The sequence below is a fragment of the Pseudorca crassidens genome, chromosome 2, assembly GCF_039906515.1.
Source record: "Pseudorca crassidens isolate mPseCra1 chromosome 2, mPseCra1.hap1, whole genome shotgun sequence".
Classification (NCBI taxonomy): domain Eukaryota; kingdom Metazoa; phylum Chordata; class Mammalia; order Artiodactyla; family Delphinidae; genus Pseudorca; species Pseudorca crassidens.
The window spans coordinates 42,477,840-42,500,682 of NC_090297.1; the positions used below are offsets into that span (position 1 = coordinate 42,477,840).

The following is a 22,843-nucleotide window of genomic DNA, read 5'->3' on the forward strand; positions in this document are numbered from 1 at the left end:
TTCCAGCAGGTAATACTGTCAGGTAAGTGAATCTCACCTGCTCCCCCGCCCTCACCACCCCACCCCCACCCCCGCCACCTGAGACCAGTCCTCAAAAGGCCCCAGGTCTGACCCATCTGTGTCCCAGTGTCTAGGGCAGGGCCCGGCCCCCTGGGTGACAACTGGGAGGACACCTGTCCCTTCCCACCCCTTCCTGGGCCTGGAACCGGGCTGCCTGGCGTCAGCAGAGTTGAGAGCACATCCCAGATGCCACACCTTCCGTGAATTGGTCCATAGTGGGGCGGTGCAACAGGTTGTTGAAGGAATCTGTTACAGAGGACTTCCTCCGGTGCCTGAAGAGGAAAATGTGATCTCAGGTCATTCAGGGAGGGTGAGCGAGGGGCCCGTGTGCCTCCAACAGCATCTCCTGCCCCTCCCGTAGGACTCCACACACTAAACTCCTGGCAACTCCCCCCAGTCCAGGCCTTCTCACACCCTTGCCCCTGCTGTTGCCTCTGCATGGAGCCCCCTCCCCCGCCCGCTCTACCCTGGCCAGTTCCTAGTCACCCTACAGGACCCAGCTCTGGCATCACCTCCTCCAAGATGCCTTTCCTGCTCCTCCGGCTGGACCCCCACGACCCCATGAGCCTCCCTGCATCGGGCTGGGATGTTACTGTCTGTGCCTGTCTCCCCGATCAGGCAGTTCAGGCGTCAGAGGGGCCGGGGTCTGATGATTCCCTGGGTGGCTAGTGCCCAGCACAGGGCCTGGCCTAGGGCAGGCAGGGCTGTGTCCCAGTGAATGACGACTCCACCTGTGCACGAACCCTGAGGGTCTATTCATTCACGCATACAGGCAGTTAACGTGTACTGAACACAAACTATGCACCAGGTCCCGTAACCGAAGTCTTCATTCAGTCCCCACAACAACCCTGTCATCACACCCATTTCACAGATGAGGAAAGTTCAGACCAGAAAGGGGCTTGCCCAAGGTCAGCGAGTTATTACGTGACAGAGCCAGGATTTGTCTCCTCCCAAGCCAGCCTGGCCCCTGGAAGCCCTCCGTGACTGGCTCAGACAACACAGCTCCTGAGGCAGTGCTAACAGGGATGGGTTTTAGCACTTGGGGACACCTTTTTTTTAGCCAAAAGGAGTAGGACTAATAGTGGCATGTTAGGCACTGGGATAGGCCAAGGTGACAGAAGGATGGGCCTCACAACCCCTCATCCCTGTCCACACCCCCGGCCGCGACCTCTGACAGAGCGACTGGGCCTCCTTCAACATGTTGCCAGCAAGTAGGATGTCCTGGGGGTCAAAGGTCATCATGGCCTGCATCTCCAGGATGGTGGCATACGTCAGTGAGTGGTACATGCTCTCCTTGGTTCTGCCAGAGAGAAGGGACACGAGAGCATAAACTCCTAGAACTCCAAGGTAGCTGACCCTGTGTCATCACCCACCGTTCCCTCCCCCATCCCGCATGGGAGGAAACACAGGTCCAGAGAGGGGAAGGGACTCGCCAAGGGCTGACCCTTCCATTGCTGCTCAGGCGGCCTCGGATCCCAGCATCTCTTCTTCCTGCTGAGTGGCTCTACGTGACTCCAGATCTGAGCCTCGGTTTCTCACCCATTCCATATGGACGGCAGCAGCAAGGCTGCCGTGAGGACTCCGAAAGAGCTCAGCAGTGTGTTGGCCTGAGGTGGTACTCCCCTGCGCCAGGGCCTGCCTCTCACCTGCTGCCCCATCTACCACAGGTCCTGTCTGTGGGGTCTCTTCTCTCCTCAAGCCCCACCTCGGGCTTGCCCATCCTTGTTTCCTGGACCTCACTGACCTCGCCACCTCCTGCCTCTCCCCACCCCATCATCTGATCCTGTTGCTCTCTGCCTGAGCCCTCCCGTGACTTCCACATCCCATGAGACAATGCTGGGGGCCCGAGGCACCACACATCACAGGCCCTGCCCACCTCTCCAGCCCAGCCCTCGTATCACTTATGCTTCTGACCCACCATCTGGTCACATTCAAGACTATACCACACTGAACCACACACACTCTCCTCGAGAAAAGCCCACATCTTCCCTCCTGCAGGCCTTTGTCCTTGCTGTTCCCTCAGCCTGAAATGCCCATCCCCTACCCCCGCATCCCCTGACTCATCTGTGAAGGCCCTCAAATGCCTCAAAGGCCACTGGGAATCCAGGGCTCCCTCCCAAAGGGAGCATGTGTCTATAACTGAGGCACAGGTCACACTGAACTTATATCAGCCGAGGCTCAGCTCTCTCCCAGACTGTGGGCTCCTCAAGGACAGCGCTTGTGTGAGATTTATCTCTGACTCAGCACCAACGTGACAGGGCTGAGAGAGCCGGTCTCAGGAAGACTCCCCGTCCTGTCTCCCGGCTCTGCCACAGCCCCAGACCTCGCATCTAAAGGGTGTTGGGGGGAAGAGGGGTGGCATTTAGTCTAACACACGCAGAGAGCAACAGGCAAGGAAGGATGGGACCAATGCCAGTCCTCCTCTGTACGTGGGAAAGTCACAATGTATCTGGGCCTTGATTTATGCTTCTGCAAAATGGGGACAATAATGCTGGCCCACCCGAGTCCATGTGGGTCTGGCTGGGGATTACCCTTGCCTGGCACACAGTAGATGCTGCAGTGATTTTTTGCTCCCTTCCCTACACCCCCTTATTAATTATTTTCCAAACTCCTCAGTGCCAGGCTTATGCTGGGAACTTCAGGGGAGAGAGAAGATGACTAAGGTTTATAGACCATCTATTCTATCATAAGACTTCACCTGTTCCTCATTCATAAAGCACCTCTGTAAATTAAGTTGCTTTTTTACTTCTGGGTGATTCTCAGGTGATATTATCCTTGGAAGTCAAAGGTTCATGAAGGAGACCAGTCCTGGCAGCTGTTGGGACACCTCCCAGGTCTCTGCTAGAACCGCTTATCTGAGGGCAGTGGCTTGTGGAAAGGAGGCCACAGTCTGCAGTGGGGTTACAGAACTCAGGCTTCAGAGTCTCTCAGACACAGGTTGGAATCCTGGCCTCGCTAGTCACCAGCTGTGTGATCCTCGTGAGTCTTGCAGTCTCTCTGAGCCTCAGGCTTTTCCTCTGTAAAATGGATACAATAACCCTTCTCTCCCAGGACTTTGGGTGGCTTAAGTAGGGTGCCCAGGCCAGGGCCATAACACCGATGTTCAATGAATGTGAGTCTGAGTCCCTCTGTGTCCTGCCAGGGTCAAGTGTCACTGCCCTACATAAAAACTTTCTCCCTGAGGAAGGGTTTCCCGGGCAGCACACAGACCCACCTCCCAGATAATCCCCTTCCCCCAGGCCTCTCCAACTCTCACCCTCCTCGCCCCCAGGTCCCAGGCCCAGACTCAGCCACACCTGCGCAGCCCAGTAGGAGGGAGAGCCCCTCCTGGGCAGCTGGCAGGCGAAATGGAATTTCTAGTCTGAGGCCCAAGGCCCCGACAGGCACCTGCAGCTGGGAATCCTAGCCCCTCCCCAGCCCATGACGTGGAAGCCCCCAACTCTGGTCTGGACTGGGATTCAGGGCACAGAGGTATAACAACCCCCCAGACCTCAGGCACCCCAAGTTTAGTCTGTACTCCACAAAGTCCTTGTTGTACATATGGCGACCAGACCCCTAGAAGCAACGATCCCCTCACCTCTGAGCTAGACCCACCTCTAGGACATGATGCCCAATGGGGTCTCACCTGCCAGGCCTAGACAAGCTGTCAAGATGGGGAGGGCACTGGAAGAGCCATCGGAAGAGCAGGGTGTTGGGACTGGGGACTCCTTGGCCACCTGGAGGTCTGCTAAGCCCAGCGGCCTCCAGCCCTTCCCTCCTCTGCCAGTAGCCAGGGCTCAGGCCCTTGTCAGCTACTCATCAGCCATCCTGTCCTCACCATCAGGACGACTGACTCTGACCCAAACCCCACTGCTGTTTCCTGGGGACACCCCTGCAGTCACAGCCTAAGGCCTTACTTCCCGAGGACCTCTCTGGGCGAGGATGCCCCCCTGCAGCCTGTCTCAGAGACAGACCCCCTGCCTCCAAGCCACTTTCCTTCACCCTCATGAAATCCCCCCACGCCTCTCAGACCTACCTCGCCACCCTCCTCTCCAGCCCAACCACCTTCTGGGGGACTCATATCCCCAGTCCACCTTCCATCACCCTGCCCTCTCCCTTCTGGGACCGTCCCCAGCTCTCCCCACCCCAGCCAGGCTGACTATCTGTCTTCCTCAAATACACTAGACCCTTGTTCACTGCCAGGCCTTGGCACCGGCTGTTCCTCTGCCTGGAAATGCCCTCTCCATCTGGCTGACTCCTTCTCATCCAACCTCTCTCAACTTAAATGTCACTTCCTCCAGGAAGACTTCCGGGGCTGGCTGAACACAGGTGTGCGATCTGTGCAGTCACACGGGGCTCCATGCTTGGTTTAATGCTCTGCTGTCACCGTCTTGAAACCCTTAATAATTTTTGAACAAAGAATTCCACATTTTCACGTTGCAGTGCACCCCGGAAGGTATGTGGCTGGTCTTAAAGCCATTATTACTTGTTTCACTTGGTGCCGTGAGGAACCCTGAGAAGGGCCCACGCTCCGCTCAGTACTGCAGCCCCAGCACCCGGCCCACCGCCGGCCACAAGAGGGCACTCCTGAGGTGCTGCTGAGTGAACGGGCCCCAGGCGCCCAACTGCCCCATCCCATGGGTCACACCTTGACCTTCCCGTCAGCCCAGAGGCCAGCTCTGCTTCTGGAGTCCTGCACGATACCACCCACCCTCCCAGCCACAGATTCCCCGCCTGCCGCCTGTGCACTCTCTCCAGTCACTCCCACTGCACCATCCCCCCACCTCCAGCCTGTCCTCTCTCCCTGACCCCCTAGCTGAGCTTCCTCATACCAGCCACTCTCTTGTCAAAACCCTCACTGCTGGCCTGCCAACTCCCGCTGCCCTGGTTAGGAGCCGCGCGACCGCCTAGTTTCTCCGCGGCGCTGCCACTGAGCAAGGCAGGAAGAAGCCGCCAGCCACACGGACAGGCACGCTCTGAGCGGGGCCCCCAGCCTCGGCCCATCGTGCCACTCATGAACTTCTGCCCAGTCCCTGCCACCTCCCCAGCCCAGCACCAGCCTGGTCCCTTCCTCTCAGCAGGGGACTTTGCTTCCTCCCCCAGAGGGATCCGGGACAGTGCAGGGGCACACCACCCTCCCTGGGCCCCACACACCTGTTCTACCTCCTTCCCTCCCTCCTGGAAGACGCGGCACGTGTGAGGCCTCCTGTGCCAGGGAAACTCCACCTGCCTGAGATCCAGGATGGCCCAGGAGGCAAAGTGTGGGTTGTGGAGCTGAATGGGGCTGGATGTGCATCCTGGTCCTGCTGCTTATCAACCATGACCATTTTTTTCATCAAATGAGTAGTGTAGCTATCATGTTCCAGAGACAGTGCTCAGGGACACACACAGCGTGAAGTAAAATAAACCAGAAGCTACTCAAAGAAGTGAAAAAGGGAAAGCAAATGGTGTATATATGGTGACATATATACACCAATCTGTATAAAACAGATAACTAATAAGAACCTGCTGTAAAACAAACAAACAAACAACAAAGTAGTATAACATGCAGGTTCTGGTGTTAGTTTGGGGGAAAGAAAAAAGAAAGAAGTGAAAAAGGGAAAGCAGAAGCTGGGGCGGGGGGAGGCTTGGAGAGCCCAGTTACTCCCCGAGGGCAAAGTGTGGGTGACAGTGAAACGAGACACCACGCGTGCTATGGGGAGCAGTGGATGACACTGACCCCCAGCATCTTTCACAGCTTCAGTGGCTGTGAATGGGGAGAGGAGACCATTTTTGAGCAAGAATTATTTTATCTAGACCAGTGGTTCTTAACAGAGATGGGGAGGTATTTTTACTGAATCTGCCCACCCCTCCCCTGACAGCTAGCAATTTCTGGAAACATTATTTGGTTGTCACAAGAAGGGACGGGGAGTGTGCTCATGACATCCACTGTTTGGGGAGGAAGCGCTTCAACTCAAAAGAAAGCAAAGACCCTTTTCCGGAATGGGGCAGGAGTCAAGAGAAAGAGAGGTTACAGTGCCTCACGTGTGAGATGACAGGTGGCCTCACAGGAAGCCTGTTCTCTCTGTGGTGCTTCCTTCAGGGCAGGCGTTGCCTCTCGGGAGCCTGAGTTGCAGGACCCCTAGTAGAGGGCCCTCCTGAGGTGAGGGAAGGTGAGGCAGCCCCTCAGCGAGGAGGGGGCCGAGGGCGGGAGGAGGGCATTGAGGGGGCAGTGGCAGAGAGGAGCCACTTCGGGACGGTAGTGACCAGGAGGGAAGGGGAGCCGGGGAGCCTCCCTAAAGCACTGGGAGGGGAGCCTGGATGTTCGGTGATGGGGCAAGATGGGGCCTGGCCTGCCTCAGGCAGCGGCCCCACTCCCGAGCTGACCCGGCCCTGCCGTACCTCAAGCCGGATCCCCCCAGAGGGTGGGGATGAGGTGTGAGGACCGCTCGCAGAGGGACTACCGTACGACTCAGGACCACCAAGCCCTGGAGCTGCCCCGCTCAGAAGCTGGGCCACTGACCCCAGACAGGAGATCAATGGGTCAGTCAGGTCTAGAGAAACTGAACAGGCCTGGCTTGAGGCTTGGGGAAAGCCGTCCCCCTACCCCAGCACTTGCTTTCCCTGGGGACCTGGGGGAACCAGTTGTGGCAGAGGACAACCTAGAGCTGCAAAGAGGGGATCGGGCAAGCAGGCAGCAGACATGATTAGACCCCTGGCCCCTCACCCCTATCCCAGTCCCGGAACTCAGGCAGCCAGGGGCTCTCTGTCCAGACTGAGGAATGGAGGATTCTTCTCTGGAAAAGCTAACATCTGGGGCCCGCTCTCTGCCAGATCATCCAAAAGCTGATCCCACCAATTACAAGGCTTCTTGGCCCAGACCTTCCAGTTGGCCTTTGAGTGAATGTGCTCTTAAATACGACCAGACAGCCAGCCAGGGACCATCGGGCATTTCAGGGTAGCGCCCCCCGCCCTACCATGAGGAGAGTACTCCCCCCATTACACAGAAAAAGGAAACCTGGAGAAAGCCAAGATTATGCAGGGAAAGAATAAAATACTTTTAAAAGAGATAATATTCTGTGCTAATAGTAATAACAACAATAAATACTTATTAGAGGGCTTGCTACATGCCAGGTCCTATCCTCAGGACACTCATATTTTTAAATATACATATAAAGAACACAGTGCACTCATAAACAAAGAATAAGATGTTTTAGGAAAAAAAGAACATTCAGAGAACACTGAAGAGTACTAGGGAATTAATCATATGATTACACACAAGAAAGAAAAGTCAGTGGATTTAATGATAAGGTTGAGGAACTCTCCCATAAATCAGAGGAAAAAAGATAAAGAAATGCGAGGGGGGTGGTGTGCGGATAAATATCTTAGAAGAGGACTGATCCAGGAAGTCCAATACCTGCCTTAAACAAAGCCCAGGAAAGGGAAACAGAACGTGGAAGGATCATACGAGAGAATTTCCTAGAACTCAGTTTCCGAATAAAAAAATACGAAGAGGACTTCCCCGTTGACGCAGTGGTTGGGAATCCGCCTGCTAACCTGGGGACATGGGTTCGAGCCCTGGTCTGGGAAGATCCCACATGCCACGGAGTAACTAAGCCCGTGTGCCACAATACTGAGCCTGTGGTCTAGGGTCTACAAGCCACAACTACTGAGTCCGTGTGCTGCAACTACTGAAGCCCACGCGCCTAGAGCCTGTGCTCGGCAACAAGAGAAGCCACTGCAATGAGAAGCCCGCACACCATAATGAAGAGTAGCCCCCGCTCGCTGCAACTAGAGGAAGCCTGTGTGCAGCAACGAAGACCCAACACAGCCAAAACAAACAAAGAAAAAAAAATGCCAAGTAAAAAGACCTACATTCTGGCACATCATTGTGAAATTTCAGATTTGCAGGAATAAAAGAGAAGATCCTAAACATCTCTGGAGAAGGAAAAAAGACCCCATGCCATGTAAGAAGAATCAGGATTCTCCCGGCTACAGTACATGCCAGAAAACAGGGCAGAAAACAACGTCTTCAAAATTCTGAGGGGGAAAGATCATATTCATGCAACTCTCTCTTTGGAAATTTCTAGAGGACATGCTCTAGTAAAATGAGGGAGGATACAGATATGAGAGAGAAAAAGTCAGGCCAAGCAAACAGGGGAGAAGCAAAGGGGATTCCAGGAGCCGGCTGGAAGGTGGCCAGTAAACAGGCCTGTCCTCCAGGGGAGAGGTTTCCAGGAAAAAGAGGGACTGAGGGCTTACCTGATATGTCTGAGTATTTACGGAAAGCCTCATGACTTGATGGAGTAGTTACAAAGAGTTCAGGATAAACGTATAGCGAATCAGGCAAATGAAAAAAACAAGACAATTATTAACTCCAGAAAGAAAATGTAATCTTATAATGTAAGACTTGTCTCTGCAATGAGCATAATTACATAGTTATAATAATGAAAATACTGATTACTGATTTAGCCAGATATTGTGATATAATGATAGGAGGAGGGAAGGGAGGTGAGGCAGGGGTATAAGAAAGCTAAATTCTTGTCAACCATCAGGTGATGTGTAAAAGCAAAAAGTAACAAGAGTGAATTTTATGGTATGTGAATTATATCTTAACTTAATTTCAGTTTTTAAAAAATTGAAAAAAGTGGTAAGTAAAGAAAGAGCACTCTAAGCATATTATTTAGAAATAAGGCAGGGAATTCCCTGGTGGTGCAGTGGTTAAGAATCTGCCTGCCAATGCAGGGGACCCAGGTTCAATCCCTGGTCGGGGAAGGTCCCACATACCACAGAGTAACTAAGCCCGTGTGCCACAACTACTGAGCCTGCGCTCTAGAGCCCCAAGCCACAACTACTGAGCCCACACGCCACAACTACTGAAGCCTGTGCACCCTAGAGCCCACGCGCCGCAACTACTGAAGACTGCACACTGTAGGGGCCGAGTGCCACAACCACTGAGCCCGCGTGCTGCAACTACTGAAGCCCACGTGCCTAGAGCCTGTGCTCCGCAACAAGAGAAGCCACCGCAATGAGAAGCCCGCACACCGCAACTAGAGAAAGCCTGCGCGCAATGCAGCCAAAAAAAGAAATAAGGCAGTCAACACTAGAAGAAATGGCTAAACTACTGTCATCATTGCCCTAAAGCCTTGAGTAAAAGCAACTCAAGTCTTCAGTGCTTTGGAGGAAAATAACAAAAAGGGACTGTTTTAGAGCTGGATTCAGTGGGAACAAGAAATCAAAGTGGAAGAAGCTGCAAGACCTGAGGGGAAGGAAGTCACAGTGACCTTGGGGAGGGCCTGGCTGTTCCTGGCTGTGGAATGGGGACCCTGAGCCATTTTTATGGGATTCTCAGGGGTCACAGTGACCCAGAAGGCTGAAGGCATTGAGTTACACAGGGTTCCTCTCACATAAAACCTCTGGTTCTCCATCTGGCATCCCCATCCCTACACTTACATGTGTGTGCGCGCGCGCGCGCGCGCACACACACACACACACACACACACACACACACACACACACACACACACACACACACACACACACACACACACACACACACACACACCCCTCCATCCCCAACCTGGGCTTAAGCCTCACCTGGGCTTGAGGTAGCTGAGTGCTTCTGAGAACTGGTTGGTGAGGAAGAGGTCCAGGGCGGTCATGCACTGGTCCAGGGACTCATGGAGGCTGCTCACAGGAGTCCTGATGGGAGAGACACAGGCATGACCTGGGAGCTCTCAACAGAGCCTCAGTTGAGAGGCTCGACTGTCCTGGCTGGAACAGAGCTGCCCAAGGCCCACTCGAACTCCCTGGTGGTCCTTGGATGCCTGTCATGAGCTCCTCCAGGCTGCCCACTCTGTACTAAGACACAGGACAATGTGGACTTACCTCTAAGTGTTCCTAAAGGTGGGAGGGGGAGCAGAGGGGGGTGGTGTCATCTGAGATCGTGGGGAGGGGCTGAGGATGGGATGTGGTGGGTTGGTGCAAGGAAACCTCAGGAATAAATTTATCTTACCTCTCACAAGGGTAAAAGGAGTCTTTGTGGCCCTTCCGACCCATTGGACTTTTCTGCCCCCACTGGGGGGCACAGCCTACCCACTAAATCCCACTTCAGCTCTTTTCTTCCTGCCCCTTCTCTAGGCCTTCTCCTGGCCTCCTCAGGCCTGCATTCTAGAACCCCACAGGCGCTGTCACAATGGGCCATAGTGGGCAGCCACCCTGTAAGAGCTGTCAGGGCCTTTTATGTTCAAGGGCCACCTTCCCAATGGCACCTCCAGTACACCCGACCTCCTTCCAGTCCTTACACTTCTTGATAGCTCTTACCACCCTCTGACATATATATTTTTTTACTTATTTTTGTGTTTATTGTCTGTCTCCCTCCACTAAAATATAAGCTTCCTGAGGGCAGGAATCTTTGTTTTGTTCACTGCTGTATCACCGGCACCTAGTATCTGGTACAAAATGGGCTTTTGATAAATATAGGTTAAGTCAGTGAATGAATGAATGGATGGATGGATGGAGAGTCTTGGGCTAGGAGGGCAAATCCATGATCTTTCTGAGCCTCAGCTTCCCATCTGAAAGATGAGAGATGATCCCAAAAGTCCTGTCTGATGGTCTTATGAATGTCTCTTCTCAAGGGGTCGCTTTTAAGTAGAGAAGGCTCTAAAAAGTGTCTCGATGATCGTACTGAAAGGAGATCCTTTTCCCCCAAAGTTAATAAAGTTCTTTCTCCACCAGGTAAACTTCTACACCTATCTTAAGGCCCAGCTCTAATATCTCCTCCTCTGTGATGCATCAGCAGAACTTCCCAGGCAAAATGAAACATGCTTTGGTCAGAACTGAACTCTTGTTTGTTCTCCCAAATCTGTTCTCCAGATTTGCCGTCTCAATAAATAGTACCCCTCGACCAAGTTTCTCAAGTCAGAAATAGTCATCCTTGACACATCCTCCCCCTGGCCTCCGTCATCTACTCCATCAATAAGCCCTATCAGTTCTACCTCCTGAACATCTCTTAATCCACTTCCTTCTACACCCAGTGCCCCCCAGTCCAGGCCACTACCATCTGTACCCACGTCTGATGGAAGACCCCTCCTCTACTCCTGTCCATTCCTAACTCTTCTCTCTCTCTGTTATCCCATTTTATTGTTTTTCATGCCTCTTCTCTCTCTTCTTTGCCATCTCGTTCACTCTCTCTGTTAGATTCTAAGTAATTTCTCTAGATCTTTCATTTCGCTAATTCTCTTTAAGTGGGTCTCATCTGCTACTTATCCTCTACTGAGTTTTTAATTTCAGTGATTTTATTTTTCATCTCAGAAATTCCACTTGGTTCTTTTTCAAATCTGCTTGGTCATTTTGGGCAGTATTTTGTTCCCTGCGTATTGTTGCAAGTCTATCTTTGATTTCTTTATACATTTTAAACACAATCAGTTATAATCAATATCTTAACACTCTAGGATCTTAGACTCTTAATTCTGCTATTTCTTGCTTCTGGTATCTATTGCTCACAGCGACTTGTTTCTTTGTGTGTTTTGTAATTTTACCATGAGCTCCTATTTGACTGATCCCGAAGGGATCTTGAAATGAGAATCCATTCCTCCAGAGAGGATTTTCATTTACTTCAGCCAGCTTCCCTGGGGTGCTACCAACCCCCAAGACCATTTATGTTACTTTTTTTAGTTTAGCATACCCAGGACCACAGAGGTAGTGTATATTCAAACCTGAAATTTGTGTGAGGGCAGACCAACATGTATAATTGTCTAGGGAGCCTCTTTGTCCCCACAAGAACTGCCGCCTCCCTTCGTGGTGGGTGGGTGTTTTTTCTAGTCAATGCCCCTATTGGCTGAGGACGCCCTTTGAAGGTGGCAGATTCACGTGAGGTGGTAGGGAGGCTAAGTTCCAACTCTTCACACTGTCGTTGGGTAGCCCCGAGTCCTTATTTCCCATTCCTTAAGTGTCATTAAAACTCAAGATTCTAGGTTTCTGGAATTTGTAAATCCCTCAGGCTGCTGTGGCCTCATCTAATTTTCCAGCCTGATTTCCGCTCTCTCTTAATTCTTGGCCTGAGAGGATCCGTTACTTCTGTGGGCACTCAGGAATGTATTTTAAAGGATGTATGTTGTAACTCATCCAGCCTCTAGGTAGTTTTTTTAAGGGATAATGTAGGAAGCATTATTCCCTTTACTCTGTCCCTCTCATAATAGCCAAAATTATCTTTTTAAAACCGAAATCTGACCATGTCACTTCTGGATTTGAAATCCTTCCCTGTCCTACTCTTAGGATAAAGATCAAGTTCCTTTCCAGGGCCCAAAAGGCCCCACTGGAAGCAGCCTCTGCCCGCCTCTTCATGAGGCAGGGACAATCTTCCTTGGCACCCAGGGCTTAGCCTAGTGAGTGGTGTTCATTCCACTGTCTCTGTTGCATGAATCAATGAAAAGGCAGTGAGTACCTACTGCCCCAGGCATTTAACTGGCGTGCTCTCCGTGAGCCCTCACAAAGCCTTGTGGAGTGGGGTTATTACCTCCACTGCAGATGAGGAGACTGAGGCACAGAAGAGAGGTGACTTGGCCAAGGTCACACGCCTAAGCGTGGGTTCTAACCCGTTTCTGCCTGAGCCAGTGCCCACCAGCTCAGCCCCAGGAAGTCAAGTCCATTGTCCTGGCTTCTGCCCATCTCTAAACAATTCCAGAGTCGAGAGCCTACCTCCCACTTCTGCGCACACCCCGCTCCCACCCCCACCTCCAACCCCGTCAAGAGGTTCTGCCTCCTTGGTCTACCTGGAGAGAAAGATGCACAGACAGCACAGAGACGCATAGTCCCTCCCCTGGCAGCCCCAGCACCACTTCCCCTTAACTGTCATGAGGTGGGTCTGCGGTGACCTCTCCAGATGGGCAGCTGCTTTGGGGCAGCCCTGGAGCTGATTTCTTCCCTGCCACAAACATCCACCCATCTCTGGCTCTGGGCCAGGCCTGGGGCTGGACTCTGGGGAAAGAAACTGGACCCAGACGTGGGCCTGCCCTTGAGGGCTACAGTGACGGCCAGAGCCATCAGGGCCGTGATCATGGGGGTCACTGGGGGCTGGGGAGGCCCGGAAGTGAGGGGGGTGCCGTCAAGGAAGCTTTCTGGATAAGATGGCCCTGAATTGAGGACAAGATGGAGAAGGAAGTCCCAGAAGAGGAAAAGAGTGTGAGCAAAGGGCTGGAGGCATGATACCATAGTGAGGAGGGGGCACAGGCCATCATGGGGCAGGTGGAGAAGACAGAGGCTCTGGAAGGCCTGTAAGTGTACGGGTGGGATGGGGGCATCCCAGCTGGCTGGGGAGCTCAGGCAGGCTGGGGACATTGGCCCCATTTGACCTAATAATAGCATGAACAAACACCTATCACCACTACCAGAATATCACTTCAAGTTATCTAAATTGATGATTGCATTATTTCACTCAGTCCTCCCACCAGCCCCAAGAGCCAGATGTTCTTATCTGCATTTGATAGATAAGTGAAGACAGTGAAGACAGGAACCTGATGTCCTCCTCCCAGGAACCTGGGAGAAGACAGAAATACTTTCTGCAAAAGCAACCTGCCAAACCATTACCCTCCTCTGGCTGTGACTGAGGTCCCCACTTCTCTGCAGGCTGTCCCCACGTCTTTAAGGCCTTTCTGCTCCAAGCCACCCTGCCGGGGCCCAGGCCAAAATATTCCTGGGCTCCCAAGTGGTGATGGTGGCCTCTTTGCTGTGCCGGGTGGAAACTCTGGTATGGGGAGGATGCTGAGCAGGGTGGAGCGTGGAGCATGGCTGGTGACGACTAACACCAGGAACTTTAGTGTAGTGGGGGAGGGGGCTTGAAGCCAAAGTGAGAAGAGGGCCACCCCACTCCCCTTTCCTCCCACCTCCCCACGGTGGTCTGCCTGTAAACCACTACCTCAGTGTCTGATGGGCAGAGCTGGGGGACCCTCTTCTCCGCTGGAGACAGGAAGCCCTCTTACCTGGATCCCAGTCAGGGTGAGATGGGTGGGGCAGTGGAGGCAGGGCGAGGCAGTCACTCAGAGAGCTGACTGGAATCAGAGCTGGCTTTTACTTCCTTCCAGCATTCAGGGGGAACTTCTGGCTCAGGGGGTAAGGCAACCTGTCCATGGGGATCTGTCACATCCACAGTGACCTTTCTAAATTGCAAATACGATTGTGACTCTGCTCCCAGAGTCCCGCTTAGCTGTGCATAACGCGAGTACCACGTGGCAGGGAGTGATGTGGTGTGGCCTAGGTAGCGCGGAGTTTTGAAAGCAGACAACCCTGGACTCAAGCTGCAGCTCAGCAATCACTTGTTGGAGAAACGTGGGAAGGTTCTTTAACCTCTATGAGCCTCAGTTTCCTCATCAATGAAATGGGAATGACCTACCTCCCAGGGTTGCTGGGAAGAATGACTGAGACAGTGGAAAGCACAATAGGAAGTATTCGGGAAACATTAGCAAATTTTTTTCCCTAAGATTATGTATTTCCATCATTTCTTTTACCGAGCGGCACCACTTTTATAATGAAACTAAGTAACTTTAAAAGATTGAGCGCACATATCCTGTAAAATCCCAGCAATTCCACTCCTACCTGGCAACATGGAAGAACGCTCACATATGTGCAAAGGACAATCATTCAAGAATATTCAATGTTTGAATAACAAGACACTGGGAACCACCTCAGTGTTCACCAAGAAGGCTGGATAAATAAATAAATGATGGTCTCTACATCAGGTGGCATATCATACTTCAAGGCAAGTGGGGACCAGGGCTTCAAGGATCAAGAGAGCTAAATCTCAGTAACCTGAAGCTGAGTGAGAAAAGGCAAGCTGCAGAATGATTGGTGCTATATGACTCCATTTACAGAAAAAATTTAAAGAGCTGCGTATTTTTTAGGCTTATACATACTCAGCAAAAGAATAAAAACAGACAGAGAAATGATAAAACCAAAATTCAGGATGGTGACTATCTCTGTAGAGGGAAGGGTGGGCTGGTCCACAGGGATGCTTTATGTCTTACAAAGAGTATGAAATAAACAGGGCACAATGTTAACATCTGAAAAAGCTTGCTGGCAAGGGCATGGAGTTCATTTTATTATTTGTGATATTCTTCTGAAGGCTGAAAATATTTCATAATTTTTAAAGTGGAGGAGATTTAAATGCTGGTCTTTTCACCACTGAGCCTCACACATGGGGCTGGGCCCAGAGCAGGCCTGGGAGTGTTTGTTGACTGACTGAATGAGTGTCTATGGTGAAGGTGGAACTGCTTTGCTCCTGCTCTGCTCAGACCCCACCAGAATGGCACTGAACAGGGCCAGGGCCAGATGGACCTGGAGGGCACGCAGGTGGGTAGGTATGGTTTAGTGTGAGGATGACCTGCCAGTGCTAGAAGGGCAGGCTCATTGCCCTGGAGGCCCAAGGAGGGGCCAGAGGAGCCCTGGGTTGTAGAGAGGACTCAGTCAGGGATGTGAGTGTGCAAGGAAGAAGGATGAATGAGGGGTCTAGTCTGGGAGTTCAGGATTCTTTAATAGGTGCCCTGCTCCATGCCTGCCTTCTCTCCTGGAAACCATTTTTCTGGGCCCAATGGGGTGGTGCTCAGGACTGGGCAGAAGGGATTTAACCAGCTTCCAGATTTACAAAGACCAGCCCAGAGAAGGAAGGGAGCAGCCAGCCCAGCCTCCCTGTATTTTCCAAAGGAGGGACCAGAAGTCTAGGGAGGATAAAGGACTTGGTCGATGTCATACAAAACACTGCCTGACTCACCAGGCAACCCTCCCCCAGGCCAGGGTGTCCACCGGCCACCCAACTTCCAAGCCCTCAGCCTGGGACACACACAGGCCCTGTGGAGGCCTCCAGCTGACAGCTGGCACCAGCCGAGTCACCTCCCTGTTCATGTGTTAGCCCTGAGGCCCTAGGCAAATATTGTCCCTGGTGGTGAGGCTCCAGGCAGAACGGCAGCCCTCCCAGCTCACCTGCGCAGGATCTCCACCCAGCAACCTCCTAGCAGTGCCCGCTCCCAGCAGCAGGGCTCCCAGCCCCTATCCACGGGGGTCCAGGAATGGCAGAGTTGCTCCAGGTCTCCCAGCAGCTGGCAGCTGTCACTGCTACAGGGGCGGTGTAGGGGTCCTACAGGGTTCCTCAACGGGGTGGGGTGAGGATGAGCAGAAGTGCCACGTTGAAAGTGACAACACCCACCTTTACTACCCCTGTTCCGGTTGTGCCCGGTGGGCCGGGCCAGTTCCTATCTTAGTCTTTTAAGTCCTCCGAATATCCCCGAACATGAAGAACTGTCTGGCATCGCTGGGTTCAAATCCCAGGCCCACTTCTCACCTCCTGGGAGACCTAAGACAAGTCATTTAAGAGCTACTGCTCAGTTTCCTCACCTGTAACGGAAGTGACAATAAGAGCCCACCCACAGGTGTGGAGATGTAAACGCCACGAGCGGAGGAAGGAGGCTCTGACCCGGCTGTGGCCACAGCTTCCTAACAAAGTTGGGACCCAGCGGGGAGTGACCGACCGACCCAGGGTGCCCAGGGCCTCCACCGTCCCCGCGCAGCCCCCTCCCCGCTCTCCGAAGGTGGCGGCGGCAGCACCCGGAGGCCGGGAGGGGCGGGGGTCGCAGTGCCGCCCCGCAGAGGCTGGAAGCCGCAGTGCGGGCCTCGCGGGAGGCCAGGCCCGGCGCCGCCCCCCGCCCCGCCCCGCCCGCGCCCTCCGGGGCCGCTCCGCAGCGTACTTACCCTGCCGGCACGGCGCCCGGGGAGCCGGCCGTGGTCATCGCCGAGGGGGGCGAACAGCGTGCCCCCGCGGACGCCAGCCGCGGCCCAGGTGCTGCCGCCGGAACCCCGAGCGGGCGCTGTGCCGCCGAGCCGCGGACGCGCCGGCCGGGGAGGGGAGCGCCGGGGGCGGGGAAGGCGGCGGGGCAGGGCCGGGCCTCGGTCTGCCCACCTGCGCAGTGGGGCCAGGCCGCCGCCCGCCCGAGGCCGACCGCAGACGCGGGCCCAGCAGCGGGCGGGGGCTGCTTGGGGCCTGCCCGCCAGCGGACGGCGCCCCCGCCCCACCTCCGCTTTGACGGGTAAGACCCCTGGGCGCCCAAGGTCTGCCCAGCCCATGCCCCCGAGAGCGGGGGCTCGCTCCTTCCTAAGGAGCCCCACCAGTGTGGTCCCGGGAAGTTCTCCTAGGCCTGAGGTCCACCTTCCTGCCACTCTCACCGCCCCCGACCCAAGCCCTTCATCATCCTACTGTATCGGTCGGGGCATTCATGCAAAGAAAGACATGGCCTCCAGAGTCAGGCTTGGATTTTAATCCCACCCACTTGTCCACAGCTTGACTGTGTTTGCAGGAGACCAGAAGGCAGAAAATAACGCGGTTTAGCACTCGCTGCTAGCCAGCAGTTCACACTCGCCTCCTCAAATAGTCCCCATAGCTGCCATTTTACAGATGGGGAAACTAAGGTACAGAGTTCACGTGACTTGCCCAAGGCCACTCACCTAAAAAACGGCAAGTCGTGATTGGAACTCAACCCTCCTGACTCCAAAGTGCACACCCTTGCCTTCTGGGTCCCCTCTCCCCTGAATCCCCAGGGCCTATGTGGGGTCACCCATAACACTCCTCAGATGCCTACTGTGTGCCCAGCCCTAAGGTATATGTCTAGGACCAGGGTTGAAGCCGACCTGGTCTCCTGGCAGAAGAGCCACTGGCCCATGAAGAGTTAACCAGCTACCATGTCCAGGCCCCAGATGCTCTTAATCATGACTCATCAGAGCACTCTTAATCATGACTCATCAGAGCACGTGGCTGCCATTAGAGCTGTCCCTTCACAAAGGCAGGGGACAGAAGGAGGAGGGACTCCAGCACCCCTGGATCTGCCCTGAGCTCCAGGATGTTAGAAAAGGAAACAGGAGGAGTCTGTAGAAGCAGCCATGATAGAAAGAAGGCTTGGACTAGGTCCTGGGAGAGCCAGGCAGATTGGGCCTGGTGGCAGAGGGGAGAGGTTTAGAGGTTTTTACTGTTTAAATCTAAACAGGTTGTCTAGAAAGGTAGTGAGTTCTTATGCTGTCCATATGTGAGCAGAGCCAGGTGCTCACTAGCAAGGGTTATCCCACCTCTGGGATTCTGACATAAGCATGGCAAAGATAATTAACTACAAGGAGTGGGCTATGATAACATCCACTGTCATCTACAGAAGTCCAGATAAGGGAGAGTGCTATATAGGCTGGGGGCTTCCTGGAGAAGGTGGACAGAGTTGAACCTTGAAGTTTGTATTATTTATACACAATGAAGTTGTAGAAAGGATGTACCAGATGGGTACATGGATGAAAAAGCATGGAAGTGGGCAAAGGTACACTGAGGACAGCTGGAGTTTGTGAAGCTGGTGAGAAGACCAGCACTGTGTGTAAAGAGGAGCCTGGGTGAGGAGGCTGGCGGTGGGGGGCTGGGGGGTCTTATCACATGCCAGGCACTTTCAGGTCTCTAGGCATTTGCACATACTGTTCCCTCTGCCTGGAACACACCTTCTTCCTTGTCACATATTATTCATTCATTTAACCAAGGGATGATCCAAAATCGTACAATTGAAAGGCTTCTTTTTTAAAAAAAAAATACAAATTTACCAAAATAAAATTGCCAGGGTCCTCCCAGAGCCTTGGGAGGGGCCAGGTGAGTAAGGAGTTCTGAAGGTTTATGCTACATTAGCTTCAAAGTAAATCTTTACTGTATTTGACCAACATTTATTAAAATCCTGCCCTGTGCGAAAGCTCCTACTCACCCTGCAGGTTTCAGTTCAGATGCCTCCTCTTCCAGGAAGCCCTTCCTCCCTAGATGGGTCAGGGGCTTCCTGGGCACACACTGCTCTAACCCACTTTGACCTCCCCTATCACCCTGGGTGAACACCATCTGTGTATGGTGGGGGTGGAGTGAGGTTTGTATGTGACTGTCTCTGCCATCAGACTGGGACCTTCTGGAGGGTAGGGCCTGGTCTGACATCTCTGTATAAGTGCCTAACTAATCACCAAAAACTTTAACACTGAGCCTAGCACTTTACCATTTTCCTCTGAGGTAATGATTATAATAATGACTGATATTCATCGAAGGCTTATTATGTGCCACACGTGTTAAGTATGTAACGTGGATTATCTCGTTTAATGCACACTTTTAACCACCTCTCTGAGGCTCAGTTTCCTCATCAGTAAGATGGAAGTACTGCCTGCTTCAAAGGGTCATTGTGAGGATTCAGCATTATGTGTAAAACGCCCAGAATGGTGCCTAGCATGCGCTTATGGTGTTACATAAGTGCCCTGACGATGGTGGTGACAGTGCCAAGGTAGATGCTATTATTCTCCCCCTTCTACAGAGGAAAACTGAGGCTCCGCTTTGCCTTCAGAGCTGGAACTCTGCCCATGCCACAACGGTGGCAGTGATGCTGGGGCCACTCGCCTGGTGAGTCAGAGCATCAGAGTGGCCCACCCCTCCTGAGGGTTCCACCTGGGTAGTTCCTGGCTCCCAAGAGCTCCTTCCTAGCCCCAACCCTGGGGAGCCTGTGAGTCACCATTATTTCTGCCTCCCAACCCCAGTGACCCTGCTCAGGTCACCTGCTCATTCCCAGGGGACCAGGAGAGCATCCTGAGTCCTGGGTTCCCTCCTCCCCTGCCAGGGGACCTTTTTTTCTGGTGCTTGGTGCCTGGGAGATGCGAGGCCTGTTTTCCTCTCTCATCTTCTCCCCAGCCTGTAAGAACAAACCACTGGGCTCACTGCACTTCTCAGTGGCCCTGAGACGTCTCAATATAGACTGTTTTCACTAATACCATCTCTCAGCTTAAAAAGGCCTTCAGGAAATTCCCTGGTGGTCCAGTGGTTAAGACTTGGTGCTTTCACTGTCGGGGCCCGGGTTTGATCTCTGGTCAGGGAACTAAGATCCCGAAAGCTGCATAGCGTGGCCAAATTTAAAAAAATTAAAAAAAAAAGAAGAAGGTCTTCAATAAGTATCTGTTTAGTGAAACCTCCTCAGAATGCTCCAGAAAGCTCCATAGTAGCTTTATCTCCCATCCTACAGATGAGAAGACTGAGGCTTGGACCAAGTGTGACTTGGACTCAGGTCTAGCCATATCTTAAACCAGGTCTCAATTCTATCCTGTAGAGAAAATGTGTGGAAACGTGTGTGTGTGTGTCACAGAAATAGGGGTGTGAGCATGTGAAAAGTGATGCCATCGTAGAAGGAGCTTAAGCTGTGAAGTCAGTTCTCTCTGAATCTCAGTCTTCCATCTGTAAACCTGGGATAATAGTGCCAACCTCTCAGGGGTGCTGGTAGTAATGCTTACTGAGCATTACTTGGGTGACCCCTTGTCCCCTTCCCTATTCTCAGTGCCTTTCTCCAGACCTCTCCCTGGAGAAAGCCTCCACCCCCCAGCCCCACCCCCACTGTCTCTAAAGCCCAGAACTATCCACCTCAGACCCTAGAGCCCTCCCAGTGGCTGTAAAGCAGGTTTTCTTAAAGTGAGTGAGCCCCACCCAGCAGGCTACAGGCTTGGGCTCGTTAATAATTCACAAGTAAACAGGCCCATCCACAAAGGGCCCTGGAAGAGGGCTGAACCAGTCACAGTTCTTCAATATTCCCTGGAGAGAGGCCCTTAGGGAGCACGAGGCCTGCTCCTTGGGCCGGCCCCCTTCCTCCTCAAGGACTCTGGCCCCTACTAGCTGTGAACCTCAGACAAGTTACTGCCTCACTCTGGCCCTTAGTTTCTCTCTCCCTACCAAATATAAAAGGGAGAGAAGATTGCACCAGGAAGTCAAGGACCCTCCCTGCTCTGATGTTCTCAGTTCTGGGATCTGAGCTCTTTTATGAAAGTCTGGTCTCCAGGAGCTGCCAAGGGTGGGTCTAAGAAAGGAGCCTCCAGTCAGGCACAAAGGACCAAGAACAATTCTGAGTGAAAAGAAGATACAGAATGCTAACGAAGGGTTTCTGGCATCGAGTGGCATCCCGTCAGAGGTTAGAACTTGGGCTGCAGGACCAGGAAGATCTGGCTGGACTCCTGCCCCACCATGTCCTTGCTCCGCAGCCCCAAGCAAGTCAGTCATCCTACTAGCTCGAGGCAGGGCAGGGAACGGTTCAGAGAGCAGGTTTGCAAGCCAGGGCTTATACCCCACCTCTGACACCCTGCACTGCAGCTCTGAAATGGGGATGTTGATCGCACCAACCTCACTGGGTTGCTGTAAGGATTAAACGAGATAAAATACATAAAGCTCTGGGAATGGGACCTTATCATTATTCTTTGAGCTTTAGTTTCCTCACCCATAAAGCAGGGATAACAAGACTGTCGTGAGCATTAAATAAGCAAATGAACCCAAAAGAGCTTTGGAACTATGCAAGGCTGTCCAGAGAAGAGGCATTTCCCCTATGATGTGCACCCAGACCTGGCCAGGTCCAGAAGGACAGAGCAGCATCCATTGGACACCTACTACATGCCCTCAGGGCAAATGTGCTACTTCACTCACTGCTGGTGGGAGTAGAAAGTGGCACTGGCTTTCTGAAGGGCAACTGGAATTAGGGGCTGAAAGCCTCAGAAAGATGACCAGTAACACCTGGGTAGCAAACATGTCTTAAGAAATAATCAGACACAAAGATTTATTGTACATTGATGTTCATCATAGTGTTTCCTATAATATACAGCTGGAAATAACCTAAATGCCCATCAATGAGGAATTAGTTCAGGGACTTGCCTGGTGGCGCAGTGGTTGAGAATCCGCCTGCCAGTGCAGGGGACACAGGTTCGAGCCCTGGTCCCCGTGTGCCACAACTACTGAGCCTGCACTCTAGAGCCCGTGAGCCACAACTACTGAAGCCCGTGCACCTAGAGCCTGTGCTCCGTAACAAGAGAAGCCACTGCAATGAGAAGCCTGTGCACCACAATGACGAGTAGCCCCCGCTCACCGCAACTAGAGAAAGCCCGTGTGCAGCAACAAAGACCCAACGCAGCCAAAAATAAATAAATAAATATATATTTAAAAAAATAAGGAATTAGTTCAGTGAATTATAGTGAATTTGTAGGGTGAACTATTCTGCAGATATTAAATTTATAGAGAAGTTATTTGCCTGGATTACTGCATTGTCTCCTAATTGTTTTCTCTGCTCTTACCCTTGTCCCCTTATTGTCTACTCTCTACACAGCACCAGACCCACTTGATCAGATCATGTCATGCTCCTGTTCACACCTCTGCACTGGCTTCCCATCGTGCTCAGTGCAAAAGTTAAAGTCTTCGCTTGGCCACCAGGCCTGGATGCCCTACACCCCCATCTCTCTCTCTGATATCATCTCCCTTTACTCTCTTATTCAGCCACACTGGCCTCCTTGCTCTTCTCCAAATATGTCAGGCACGCTCCCACCTCAGGAGCGTGCCTTTGCACTTCCTGTTCCCTGTGCCTGGAATGCTCTTCCTGCAGATATTCACATGATTAGTCCCTCACCTCCTTCAGGACAGCTCAAATGTTACCTTCTCTGTGAGGCCTTCCCTGACCATTCTGTTTAAAATGGAACCATCACACTCATTCTCCCAATTCCTTTGCCCTGCATTATTTTTTCCATAGCACTTGTTATCTGACATCCTGTATATTTTGCTTATTCGTTTAGTCTCTGTCTCTCCCTACTAAATTCTACACTCCACAAGAGAAGAGTTTGTTTTTTTTTCCAGCTTTGTTCTCTAACATATTTTCAGTGCCCAGAACAGTGCCTGGCACACAGTAGGTGCTCAATAAATATTTATTGCATGAATGAATTTTTGAAAAGGTGGAAAAATATGAGAAAAGCAGAATACAAAATTACACATCCAGTACTA

The 22,843-nt window shown here is 52.4% G+C and overlaps 1 protein-coding gene across 11 annotated transcripts in view; it reads right to left on the bottom strand.

Moving 5' to 3' along the window:
* Positions 1-22,843, bottom strand: part of TTC39A (tetratricopeptide repeat domain 39A) — a 51,843-nt gene that overhangs the window by 21,952 nt on the left and 7,048 nt on the right. For 4 of the 11 annotated variants that reach the window (XR_010940834.1, XM_067726088.1, XM_067726082.1 and 1 more), the window contains exons 2-4: positions 9,616-9,720; positions 1,229-1,360; positions 256-332 (exon numbers count right to left, since the gene is read on the bottom strand). Coding sequence is in view for 10 of the 11 variants with exons in the window: in XM_067726088.1 (XP_067582189.1) it covers positions 256-332; positions 1,229-1,360; positions 9,616-9,720 (314 nt within the window). In the remaining variant the exon portion in view is untranslated. Of the gene's footprint in view, positions 1-255; positions 333-1,228; positions 1,361-9,615; positions 9,721-16,213; positions 16,361-16,401; positions 16,527-16,755; positions 16,890-17,330; positions 17,427-22,843 lie in introns of those variants that run through there. The other 7 variants (XM_067726087.1, XM_067726090.1, XM_067726084.1 and 4 more) reach the window with 6 other exon arrangements.